Source organism: Trichomycterus rosablanca, chromosome 23 (assembly GCF_030014385.1).
Source record: "Trichomycterus rosablanca isolate fTriRos1 chromosome 23, fTriRos1.hap1, whole genome shotgun sequence".
In the NCBI taxonomy this organism is placed as follows: Eukaryota; Metazoa; Chordata; class Actinopteri; order Siluriformes; family Trichomycteridae; genus Trichomycterus; species Trichomycterus rosablanca.
In genome coordinates this window covers 7,535,380-7,548,226 of record NC_086010.1, presented here as the reverse complement: position 1 = coordinate 7,548,226, position 12,847 = coordinate 7,535,380, and the positions used below count along the sequence as shown (strand labels likewise).

Below are 12,847 nucleotides of genomic sequence, written 5' to 3'. Positions count from 1 at the left end.
CCCGATCATTAATTTTGATCCCGATCCGATACCGAGTCTCAAACCGATACTTGTATTTTCTAGATATTGTCTACATAAGAACTAGATGATACTGTTCACACAGTGCACACTTCAAGTACATTACAGTTATTCAAATTAATCCAATGTATATGTTTAACAACTGAATAGCTCTGCAGTGCTGTAGGAAAAAAATAGCCTGCATCCAAGCTATTGCTTAATGTTCTTTTATTTTTACAAAATAAAAGTAAACAAACTTAGTGCAGCATTGTAGTAGTAAAACTAGAACCCTCAAAATGAAGTGAAGGTTCTTTTTGAGGAAAATCAGCATCTCTGCCGTGTTAGCGGACAGCCGGTTCCTCTTCTCATCATATAATAATAAACTCGCTGTATTCGACTGAGTGTTTATTTTTTAGGTGCCGTATCAAATTGGTAGTAATTGTAGATCGTTTGGTTAAATGATATCTGGTTTGTTTCTTATGAGCCACCGTACTTGTATGCGTGTTGTAACTGTAACAAACTTTTCTGTGGTTGTATTGTGACAATGGTTTGATGGACGTTTCTACGCGAAGTGAGTGAGTGTTTTGACCCTTTGGGGCTTCCATAGTGCATGGAATAGCGTGCTTGGCTAACGCGATGACTCTAGCTGTCCGCTATTCGGTACCGTAACAGAAGAAGTTAATAAAGTGTTCTGCTCCCGACAATATGTGAATATACCGTGTATTTATTTCTTTATTAAACGAGTGCATGACTACGTTGTTTTGTAAACCGGAGTGATCCTTGACTCACACACCATATCAATAGTAAAATTCTACAGTAATGAACACAGCTCTGCTCCTACCGCCTCGTGAAACGCTCGCATTGCAGACATTACACTTCACTGTTAGACTTGTTTCACTTTCCAATTGAAAGTATTTCCACACAGCGGACATGCTGACGTAAAACAAAGGATCGGCCTTAGTAAAGCCGATACCGATCAGTTAAAAAATGCCTTGATCGGCCCCGGGACATCCCTAGTTATAGTGTTTTGACTCACTTACCTGTCTAAAGAGAACTTAGGTCAGTGTTAATGTGATGCTATGTAGTATGTCTTCTGTATAAATACTGCACTGCAGTGTTGTGCATTTTTCAGACAGGCTCTTTTATGGCAGTGGGTCTATAACTGTAGCAGATGCAGTAATACAGTAGATAAAAATATCTCACATCGGCCTTGCTGTATCTCTGAGCTGCATTTATGGTCTCTGTTCGAAAATTAAAGCCTAGCAGGATTTTCTCTCAGCTTAGCTTAGTATGGATCAGTTCATTAAAGTTTCTCCCCTGTTAAATGTTTTATTGTGCTAAAGTTTAAACTACAAGTCCCTGAGATTTAACAGGCGTTCCTGGCTGCCGGCTGTGCTGCTGTTTAGCTGTAATCGCTTGTCGGCTTTTATTTAATGGCACAGGAAAGGACCGTTAAAGCCTGTAAAAGTGTTAATAAAGTTGCTTATTGTTCATCGAAAAAATTGCTTTTTTTCTCGTCTTCCGCTGCTGGAGACTCTGATCGTGTCCAAGAAGGGTAATATTACCTGTGAATTTGTGGAGATCACCGAACCACTCCCTGACCTCCGGGCTCCTCAACTGTCTGTACAGGCACCTTGGGCTACTAACCAGAGTCCTTGCACAGGGTTGAAGACCCCACCCACATTTCAGTCTGGTCTTTTTCCACCTGGCAGACTTTAGCCAATTTTGCAGGCAATCTGCGGCAGGCATTGCCAATTATGCTCAATGGGGGCACCCAGCTGACCGGTAGCAATGCTGAGTTTCGAACTCTGGGAGTTTAGAATCCCAGCACTGGTGTGTTAGCAGATTATCCCGCTGCGCCACCTGGGTGCCAATATGTACACATTTTATATGTTTTCTGATAAAACAGGTTGACTTTTAATACACATGATGCAATGAACACAAGTACAACTGTTTTATTAGATGGAAGTGCAGAGCTCTGACTGAAAGGCATTACCTGAATGACCATCGCTATAGTAGTCATTGAAGTAAAGAAGCACATGCACAATGCATCAAGTGTTTTGCCACAGTGGATGTTTCTTTGATGTTTTTATGCCGGTTGCCTTTCCTGAAGCAACCCTCTTATTTATCTGTTCTTGGGACTGCTACTTAGGGTGCACTGATGCGTGTCTCCTCAATGGTTAGGTTAACATACTTACATGCGAGCTATCAATTACTAGTTCGGCACCTTAAACGATGAGCTACTTCTGCTCCGTGGTGCACCTTCATGCAATGGACATGGCTACAACACCTGAGCTCAGTAATTAATCCGTCCGGTTATTATCACAGTCGAGACATGGCATGTACACATGGTTTCTCACACATCATTATCACCCTGCTTACACCTGCACTTACAGACCTGCAGTTACGTCATGGTGCTTCGGGTGGCTCTTAAAGTCCCAGCAGGGGAAGGTGGAGGAAAGGAAAGGGGGGTCTTGTTAGATGATCTATTTCCTACATCCCCATGTCATTATTGCAGCTTTATTTTTTTCTAGTCCCTTGAGAGTGTACCGCAGTTTTGTGAAATAGGATATTTCTAGCCTTATGATTTATATGACCGATTTACCCATAAGAGTGTGTTCGGCATGTTTCAGGTGCAGATATACGAGCTAGAGGAACACAAGATCGAAACGTGGAGAGGTAATCATTCTTTTTCTTTTAAGTTTAAACCATCCTTCTAGTCAAACTGGGCTAAAAGGCCTTTTTGCTTTCCACAGAACTCTATTTACAAGAAACATTTAAACCTTTAGTCAACATATCACCGGATGCAAGGTAGGTCATAGTTTCAATTCATCTTCATTTTGCTCTGTGGGGTCTCAACAGCATCTTTAAGCTTTGCAAGTGGTGTAATACACAGCTTGTAAAAATATTCCAGCTGTTTTATAACCTGAACCTGTGTGTCTGTTCTGCAGTATATTTGATGCAGTTTATTCACTAATCAAGAACAAAATTCACCGCTTACCAGTCATCGACCCTGTCAGTGGAAATGCACTTTATATCCTCACGCACAAGCGGATTCTCAAGTTCCTGCAACTCTTTGTAAGTAACTTGCCAGGTTTTTGTATTTGATTTTATTTAGGTTTGCTGTTTTAACGATTTATGTTCACCAGTCCACCAATCACCTGTCTTCCATCATACCTGTGCATGGTATTGCTGTACAATGTGCATTTTTTCTACCATGAAATAATATTCCTTTGACATACATTTTATTAAATAAATTCACATTGAAAACACATTCAACAAGAATTTACGACCTCAATGAGCCAGGGTTTGGAAAAAGAGCCGGTTTTGTTGCTTGTATTTATTTACAATTATGGTATTTAGCAGATGCTTTTATTAAAAGACAGTGGTTGGGCCTGAACCAGCGACTTTGTGATCACTAGTCCGGTACCTTAACAGCTAAGCTACCCTTGATTTTGCTTTTATTTTATGTATGTTTTGAATTCTCTGTGCATACGCACGTCTTATAAATTTAGAGGCAGTTGTAGCATAGTGGTTAAGTTACTGGACTAGTAATGGAAAGGTCGCTGATTGAAGCCCCACCACTGCCATGTTTCCACTGTTGGGCCCTTGAGCAAGGTCCTTAAACCTCAATTGCTTAGACAGTATACTGTCACAGTACTGTAAGTCGCTTTGGATAAAATGCCAAAAATGTAAATTTAACAATTCATTTAGAAAATAAATCTTATGCCCTCATTTGCCTAGGTGTGCGAGATGCCAAAGCCTGCCTTCATGAAGAAAACACTAGAGGAGCTAGGCATCGGGACATACAGCAATATTGCTTTCATCCACCCTGACACACCCATCATTAAAGCTCTGAGCATCTTTGTGGAAAGGAGGGTTTCAGCCTTACCGGTGGTGGACGAGTCTGGTAAGGAAGGCATGTCCAGCATGCTCTGTTGTCAAATAGTTTTAGGAATAGTCCTAGTAATTTACTGGATATGCTTTAGCACAGAGGTTCTCTGCCTTTCTTCTTACAAGAAGAATGATGGCACAAACACAAACTGGAACTCCTCTTAGTATTTTTTGCTATTGCTTTAATCAGGCTAGGGCTGCACGGTGGCCCAGTGGGTAGCCTCGCAGCAAAAAGGTCCTGAATTTGATTCCCAGGTGGAGTGGTCCAGGTCCTTTCTGTGTGGAGTTTGCATGTTCTTCCTGTGTCGGTGTGGTTTTCCTGTGGGAGCTTTATTTTTCTGATGTGTATAAAATAGAAAAAGAGACACTTTTATTCATAGGAGCTACTTTAATCTCTCCTATGCAGTTCATAGCCTAGCCTGGAAAAGTGTTTGTACTGAATGTCTGAGTTTGTTGACTTGCTGAAGAATTTAGATTTATTCAAAATTCTCAACTGTATTGTTTTCAGTACATTATGCTTTTAATCACAAGTAAAGAAATATAGAATTCTTTACTAATTTAATAAATATAATATATGATTCAGCCATGATAATAGCCATAGCAGCTGACATTGCGCTAAGAATTAAACAAATGCTTTTAATCAAGTTATTTAATGAATCTAATTAAATAAATAAATGACTTTACATAGTTATGTAACACGTGTTGTATAATACCATCTGAGGTTTACATTTACATTTATATATTTAATTTTTTCATATGTCATGTTATCCAATCATAACAGTTGATCTAAACACATTTTTTATCCTCACAGGAAAAGTTGTGGATATTTACTCCAAGTTTGATGTCATTGTAAGTATTCTTACAGGAGGGTTGAAAGGGTCTTGACAAATTTACTGTATTCGTTTTGTCCAACGTTATTAAGATATCATGCTCTGTGTGTTACTGCTAGAACCTGGCTGCTGAGAAGACCTACAATAATCTGGACATTAGTGTAACTCAGGCTCTCATGCACCGCTCTCAGTACTTTGAAGGCGTCATGAAGTGCAACAGACTGGAGACTCTAGAGACTATAGTGGACAGAATAGTCAAAGCTGAGGTGAGTTCCTACAGCAGTTCCTACACAGTTAAATCTGAGGTGAATTTACTACAATTGTGGTAAGAAGAGACCGCCTTATTCATCTCACTTGTCTCTATATGTGCAGGTGCACAGGCTGGTGGTGGAGAGCGAGGCTGGCTGCATCGTGGGCATCGTGTCCCTGTCAGACATCCTTCAGGCCCTAGTGCTCACTCCAGCAGGTATAGACGCCCTTCACTGCTAAAGCTCCTCTCTGTAGCCGGACTCCTCTCTTGTCCCTCCCCCAACACACATACAGGTACCACCTAGTCAGGCGTTTATTTGCTGCACGGCTGCCACCTTACCCAGCTGCCAAGTCTGTGTGTATAACCTCGTCTGGGTGTGCCACTGACATGTATCAGGAATGCTAAATCAATGCAAATACTGTATGTTTATGTAGGTCTGTGTGTGTGTGTGTTGGTGTGTGTTGGTGTGGTGTTAGCATGTGATGATTGATTAATAAGCTGTCAGAAGGTTTAGTTTGATGGATGGTTCTTCCTGAACTGAAGTAAACATAAAAATCTTTTCAGTGGTGGCCAGCCTACCAAAATGTACCACTTCAACAGCTCATGCCAAACACCTGAAAAACTATCTACCTGGAACCAGGTGACTCCATGTTTGGTTCCACCTCCAAGCTTAAGAATCGCTGCACTAGACTGTTGGCTGCACCTGTGCACTGCTATACACAGTCAGGAGTCACTGAGTGCACCATATTGACAGTGAATAGTTCACACCGAATATTAATCAGCAAGTGTTATGAATTTTAAGCAGTCGACATGTTGCTGTGAAGGTCGCTAATTATATGCATGTTTCAGATGCTGCTTTAAATCATATGAGTGTGCGTGCATGTGTGGGGTAAAACTTACAACCCTAGGAGAAGCTTGTGTGTGTATTTTAATTGTCTAATGTGCATTTAAGAAAAAATACTGGGAAAAGTTTTAGTATTAACAACATCCGTTTCGGAAAGCACATTTCTTTATTAAAAAAAGAAAATGTGGATTCTTCATGGGTTTTGTGTCAGGATGAGGAACAGTAAAAACAATATAGAATAAAATATATATTGCCATAAAAAATAAAGTAATAATTGATATAAAATTTAAATTGTTGTGGCATTTGGTAGAAATTTGGCTCTAGTGGTTTGTTTACTTCTTAAAAGTAATTGCAATCTATGCATTGCAGACTAAGCCACCGCTCTCTAAACTGATAGCTGATACAGTGTATCACAAAAGTGAGTACACCCCTCACATTTCTGCAAATATTTCATTATATCTTTTCATGGGACAACACTATAGAAATAAAACTTGGATATAAGTTAGAGTAGTCAGTGTACAACTTGTATAGCAGTGTAGATTTACTGTCTTCTGAAAATAACTCAACACACAGCCATTAATGTCTAAATAGCTGGCAACATAAGTGAGTACACCCCACAGTGAACATGTCCAAATTGTGCCCAAAGTGTCAATATTTTGTGTGACCACCATTATTATCCAGCACTGCCTTAACCCTCCTGGGCATGGAATTCACCAGAGCTGCACAGGTTGCTACTGGAATCCTCTTCCACTCCTCCATGATGACATCACGGAGCTGGTGGATGTTAGACACCTTGAACTCCTCCACCTTCCACTTGAGGATGCGCCACAGGTGCTCAATTGGGTTTAGTCCATCACCTTTACCTTCAGCTTCCTCAGCAAGGCAGTTGTCATCTTGGAGGTTGTGTTTGGGGTCGTTATCCTGTTGGAAAACTGCCATGAGGCCCAGTTTTCGAAGGGAGGGGATCATGCTCTGTTTCAGAATGTCACAGTACATGTTGGAATTCATGTTTCCCTCAATGAACTGCAGCTCCCCAGTGCCAGCAACACTCATGCAGCCCAAGACCATGATGCTACCACCACCATGCTTGACTGTAGGCAAGATACAGTTGTCTTGGTACTTCTCACCAGGGCGCCGCCACACATGCTGGACACCATCTGAGCCAAACAAGTTTATCTTGGTCTCGTCAGACCAAAGGGCATTCCAGTAATCCATGTTCTTGGACTGCTTGTCTTCAGCAAACTGTTTGCGGGCTTTCTTGTGCCTCAGCTTCCTTCTGGGATGACGACCATGCAGACCGAGTTGATGCAGTGTGCGGCGTATGGTCTGAGCACTGACAGGCTGACCTCCCACGTCTTCAACCTCTGCAGCAATGCTGGCAGCACTCATGTGTCTATTTTTTAAAGCCAACCTCTGGATATGACGCCGAACACGTGGACTCAACTTCTTTGGTCGACCCTGGCGAAGCCTGTTCCGAGTGGAACCTGTCCTGGAAAACCGCTGTATGACCTTGGCCACCATGCTGTAGCTCAGTTTCAGGGTGTTAGCAATCTTCTTATAGCCCAGGCCATCTTTGTGGAGAGCAACAATTCTATTTCTCACATCCTCAGAGAGTTCTTTGCCATGAGGTGCCATGTTGAATATCCAGTGGCCAGTATGAGAGAATTGTACCCAAAACACCAAATTTAACAGCCCTGCTCCCCATTTACACCTGGGACCTTGACACATGACACCAGGGAGGGACAACGACACATTTGGGCACAATTTGGACATGTTCACTGTCTGGTGTACTCACTTATGTTGCCAGCTATTTAGACATTAATGGCTGTGTGTTGAGTTATTTTCAGAAGACCGTAAATCTACACTGCTATACAAGCTGTACACTGACTACTCTAAGTTATATCCAAGTTTCATGTCTATAGTGTTGTCCCATGAAAAGATATAATGAAATATTTGCAGAAATGTGAGGGGTGTACTCACTTTTGTGATACACTGTATATTTCCTCCACGTTAGGCCAGCCACATGTCTTAAAGTAAATTGAATGTATGGCATTTAGCAAGCATGTATTATCCAAAGTCACTTACATAATCCAACCAGTTGATGATTAGGGGCTTGTCCTGGGAAGGGAGGGCCAAAGACAATCCTTATTAACTAATGCAATTATGGCACAAAAATGAGGAGTAATAGAGAATGGTGCATGACTCTTCGTGCACGACATGGATCCCCATATGAGCCTGCACATGTCTGAGGGTGCATTCTTCATTCTTCAGAATTACAGATCAGGTAGTTGGTTATGATTAGATTCAGAGAAAAAAATTGAGGGGAAAAAGCATGAAAATAGAAAACAAATTATTAGAATTATTAGAAAATAAAAAAAGTAAAGGTGAGCTCAGATGAGCTTGATTTGTTGACATACAGCTTTTGCTTTGTATATTAGTCTTAACTTGCATTTATAGATGCAGCACAAACTGTTTGCACTGATAACCGAAGTTTTTCTGAGTTTATGTGCATCACAAAACACTTGTCACTTTTTAATTCAGTGTCATCTAAATCAGGGTTTTTCAAACCCATAGGGTCGCAGAGAAAACAATAATAATTAAATAAACTTGTACACGAACGCCCCCATGTGGAAGCTTTGTGTTACATCTTGTATTGAGAGAATAAGATGCATTGTGTTGCCTGGATCGCGTAAAAATCATGGACAAAATGTGGGTCGCTTGAAATAAGTTTGAAAACCTTGTGCTAAATAAATTCACAGGCATTTACTTTTGGCTTTGGTTTTGCCTTTTACACACAGATATTTTGCTTGGTTCTTTGCATCTTTAGATGTGGATGGTGAAAACCCTAAATTTCTTCCAGTTGCAATCTTTGCTTTTTAGGGCTCTGTGAAAAAGAGAGAAAAAATTCTGTTATTGGTTAACTGTGGACATGTCTTTGTGAATCAGTGACCAAGAAGTGGCATTTCCATGTGCAGCTTGTACATATATTAGAATATCAACTATTATAGCTGCTACAGTTTGTTATATGTATAACACCATTAAGTGTAATTACTAGGCTGTGATTTTATTAAAATATATTTGTCCTATTGGGTCAGTAGGGGTTTTGTCATCCTAACATTCTTGAATGCTGTGATATTACATCACTAACTATAAAATGTGGCAGTTGGAAGATGTGGCTTTCATACACTGATTTATATTCTTGTCTCTGTCTCTAGGTCTGACCAGGAAGGAGAGCAGGGAGGCTGAGTGATGCAGGTCGGGGTTGTTTATGTCCGTCATGCTGCTGGATAAGAAAGCAGGAGGTGGATTTGAAACTGGAGCTTGTTCAGACACAGCTTACAGAGTAGGGAAATAGGTACGAGGTGCGAACTGAATGCTGCTGAAGGCCAGAAGATCCGTGGATGTGCTACGGGGCGACAAGGTGGACCACCAGGGATCTCTTTCTCCGAGGGATTCTGCTCTATGTTACACTATGATCACGACCTACAAAAGATTGCCATCTAGTGTCCGTTCTGTGTCTGAAGTCACTGTTTAACTTTAGACTGTACCATCATTAATAGGGGAGTTGGGGGGGGGCATGGACTAGTGGACTAGTCTCAATTAACCCTTATATAGTAAGAGCTTTGCCTTGTCTGTAGAATTGCACAGTAATAAAGTGGCATTTAATTCTCGTTTTCAAAAATCCCTGACTGGGGACAGAGATCTCCTCCTCTCTGTAAATGGTGCCTTTCGGCCACCAGTTGTCGCCCATATTAAAGGTAAAGACATCAAGAACTGCAAATGTTCAACAGAATCAAAGTGAATGTGAGAGTCTACAAACCAAAAGTAATGTTTTGAATATGTCACTGATTTTAAATGTTTAGGTTATAATTGTTCCGTCATTGAAAAGTGCTTTTATTTCATCAAGATTTTTGAAAGTGCTGTAAACATGGATTTAGAGGTTTATTTATTTGTATTTTTTTGTCATTTTTATTTAGAAAGTTATATCTCTAGTGGGATAGATAGAGACGTTCTGCCCCTATGCATATGCACGACTTGATGTTTAGTGCAACTGAAAATGAAGCCGCTGCCTACGAGCCGTCATTACTCTTCTCTCCAGTTATTCGGAGGCATGTAACAAAAACTCGTACTCCGTATCAAGCGTACTGTACATAGAAAGAGTTTCTGAGGTGTATACAAAGTGCCAGAGAGAGAGGTCTATTTTTGTGTATTTACTGTAAAATGTTTGTAATATTAAGGATTTTGATTTGCAGGTTCCGTCTGATTTATCGTGGCTGTGTTGTTGATAAAGGTCACTGAAAGCATCATGTCCACTGAGAATGTACATCACTGGCATGAAGATGATACTACAATGGTTAAACATTGTGCTTTTTATTCATTTTGCAGTTTGGAAAACAATAAATCATGCTACTGAATCTTTGTATGACTTGTTGCGCTTCGTGTTAAGTATTATTTTTCAGATTTTGAAACATGGCTGCAGGGATTTCTTTACATTCAGCCAAACTTTGCAAATAGTTTTGAATGGACCTGACAGCAATATAGCCATTGTTAGAATGTCCACTGACTTCCATTAGAGTTTTACTCTACTTCGGCTGATGCTTAGGTTTGTTTGCAGATGCATGGTCCTGAAAACCCAATCCATAGTACTTAACTTTCTTTGTCAAAGTGGTGCTTTTCGAGTCAGTTTGTATTAAGTAGTACATGTTGCAATCAAGGATTGAAGATTTGTGCACACTATACACTTCAGCACTCTATGGGTCCTTGACAGGGAGCTCTTTGGTAGGCATTTAACTGCTAGTGTCTGTCTATGAGGACTGCATAGATGTGTGCTTGATTTATTACACCAATTATGTATCTATTTACAAACTATATTACTGCTGTGGAGCAGAATGAAGATCTGAATTAATTTTATACCCTTTCATTAAAAGACACCCTTCATTTGCAGAAATTAAACACAAGGCTAATAAAATAAGAAGTTTATGTGCCAGAATAAGTGCTTGGTAAGTGTACATACACATTTTGGTGCAACATATGCTGCTTTCTGAACCATTTTTTAAACAACGGCTTTACAGCTCATGTCCCTTTGTGCAAAAGCTCAGAAGACCTATTCTAATGCCCAACTTTTTTGGTATTGAGGTTCGAATTTTGAGTACAATTAAAGACAGATTCAATATTACTTTCCTTCTGTTTCCAGAGCCTAGACCCTGGACTTCAGGGCTATATACTGTATATACATACCCATTGACCCACCCACATCTATGGCCAAGAGTTACCACGTGCTTCTGTGAGGAGAGGAGAACATTTACTACCTAGAAGTAGGTAGGGCCAAGAGGAGAAAATGCAGCAACTAAAGGTTAAGATTAAATCTAGATTCTCAGGTCACCAACACAAGTTTCCCACCTGCACCAAATGACATTAGATAGGTATGGGAATGACTTACCACTATTAATATAATATGACATTTGATTGGTTTGTGCACTGTACAGTTGTGGTCCCATCTTGTGCAGTGTTCCCAGCATAGGCTATGAACCCAGTATAGCCCTAATCAGTATAAAGCAGTTACTCTAGTCACTGTCTGCTAAGTTTGGCATGTTTTCCATACATTCACCCCAGTTTTTACATTTCCATCCTCCCAAAACATCATAAAGGTGAACTTTAAATTAAATGAGAAAACGGGGGAGTATGAGATCCCATGCAATACATTGGTGCCGTGTTCAACTTGTATGGGCCACTGTAGCCTAGTGGTGAATGTACTGGACTAATAATCAGATGGTTGCTGGTTCAAGCCTCACCACTGACAGGTTGCTTAAACCAGTGACCTTTTGATTACTAGTCCAGTAATTCTTTTGAATGATTCGTTTAATGAATCCTAAATAGATTAAAGATTTACAGTACTGTACATGGAAAAAATTTTTAACGTGTAGGCTTCTATGTTATGTTTCATTTAAATAGAAGTTTTAAATATGTTTATAATACTTTAATCGCCTACTTGTTATTAAACACTTGTATATTGATTTTGGAAGGTTGTAACGCACTTTATGCGCACTATATACACTGATCAGCTATAACATTAAAACCACCTCCTTGTTTCTCCACTCGCTGTCCATTTCATCAGCTCCACATATTATATAGAAGCACTTTGTAGTTCTACAATTACTGACTGTAGTCCATCTATTTCTCTACATACCAGCCTGTTTTCACCCTGTTCTTCAATAGTCAGGACCCCCACAGGACCACCAAAGAGCAGGTATTATTTGGGTGGTGGATCATTCTCAGCACTGCAGTGACACTGACATGGTGGTGGTGTGATAGTGTGTGTTGTGCTGGTATGAGTGGATCAGACACAGCAGCACTGCTGGAGTTTTAAAATACCATGTCCACTCACTGTCCGCTCTATTAGACACTCCTACCTGGTTGGTCCACCTTGTAGATGTAAAGTCAGAGACGATCGCTCATCTATTGCTGCTGTTTGAGTCGGTCATCTTCTAGACCTTCATCAGTGGTCACAGGACGCTATACCCACAGGGTGGTGTTGGCTGGATATTTTTGGTTGGTGGACTATTCTCAGTCCAGCAGTGACAGTGAGGTGTTTAAAAACTCCAGCAGCGCTGCTGTGTCTTATCCACTCATACCCATGGCTGGATTACTGACCGGGCCAGTGGGGCCAGTGCCCAGGGGCCCTTGAGGTCAGTGGGCCCCGGCGGGCCCTGGCCCAAAACATTTTGCGATGCCTATCAACATTTATGATACAATATATTTTTATTTCCGAGGGCCCTCCATTTTAAGGATCCTCTGACTATTAGGGACTTTGACCCCAGGGCCTCTTGGGGGCCCTAGCCATGCAACTCTTTGCCCAGGGGCCCAGACTATCCTTAATCCGACCTTGCTCATACCAGCACAACACACACTAACACACCACCACCATGTCAGTGTCACTGCAGTGCTGAGAATGATCCACCACCCAAATAATACCTACTCTGTGGTGGTCCTGAGAGTCCTGACCATCGAAGAACAGGGTGAAAAGGGGGCTAA

The 12,847-nt window shown here is 40.9% G+C and overlaps 1 protein-coding gene across 3 annotated transcripts in view; it reads left to right on the top strand.

Moving 5' to 3' along the window:
• Nucleotides 1-10,234, top strand: part of prkag2a (protein kinase, AMP-activated, gamma 2 non-catalytic subunit a) — a 65,212-nt gene extending 54,978 nt beyond the window's left edge. For 2 of the 3 annotated variants that reach the window (XM_062985996.1, XM_062985997.1), the window contains 8 exons: nt 2,631-2,676; nt 2,754-2,808; nt 2,949-3,075; nt 3,742-3,907; nt 4,703-4,740; nt 4,841-4,987; nt 5,094-5,187; nt 9,031-10,234. In XM_062985996.1, the coding sequence (XP_062842066.1) occupies nt 2,631-2,676; nt 2,754-2,808; nt 2,949-3,075; nt 3,742-3,907; nt 4,703-4,740; nt 4,841-4,987; nt 5,094-5,187; nt 9,031-9,065 (708 nt within the window). In that variant the 3' untranslated portion in view covers nt 9,066-10,234. Of the gene's footprint in view, nt 1-2,630; nt 2,677-2,753; nt 2,809-2,948; nt 3,076-3,741; nt 3,908-4,702; nt 4,741-4,840; nt 4,988-5,093; nt 5,265-9,030 lie in introns of all 3 variants that reach the window. The other variant, XR_010007438.1, reaches the window with a different exon arrangement.
• Nucleotides 10,235-12,847: the final 2,613 nt, after the last annotated feature.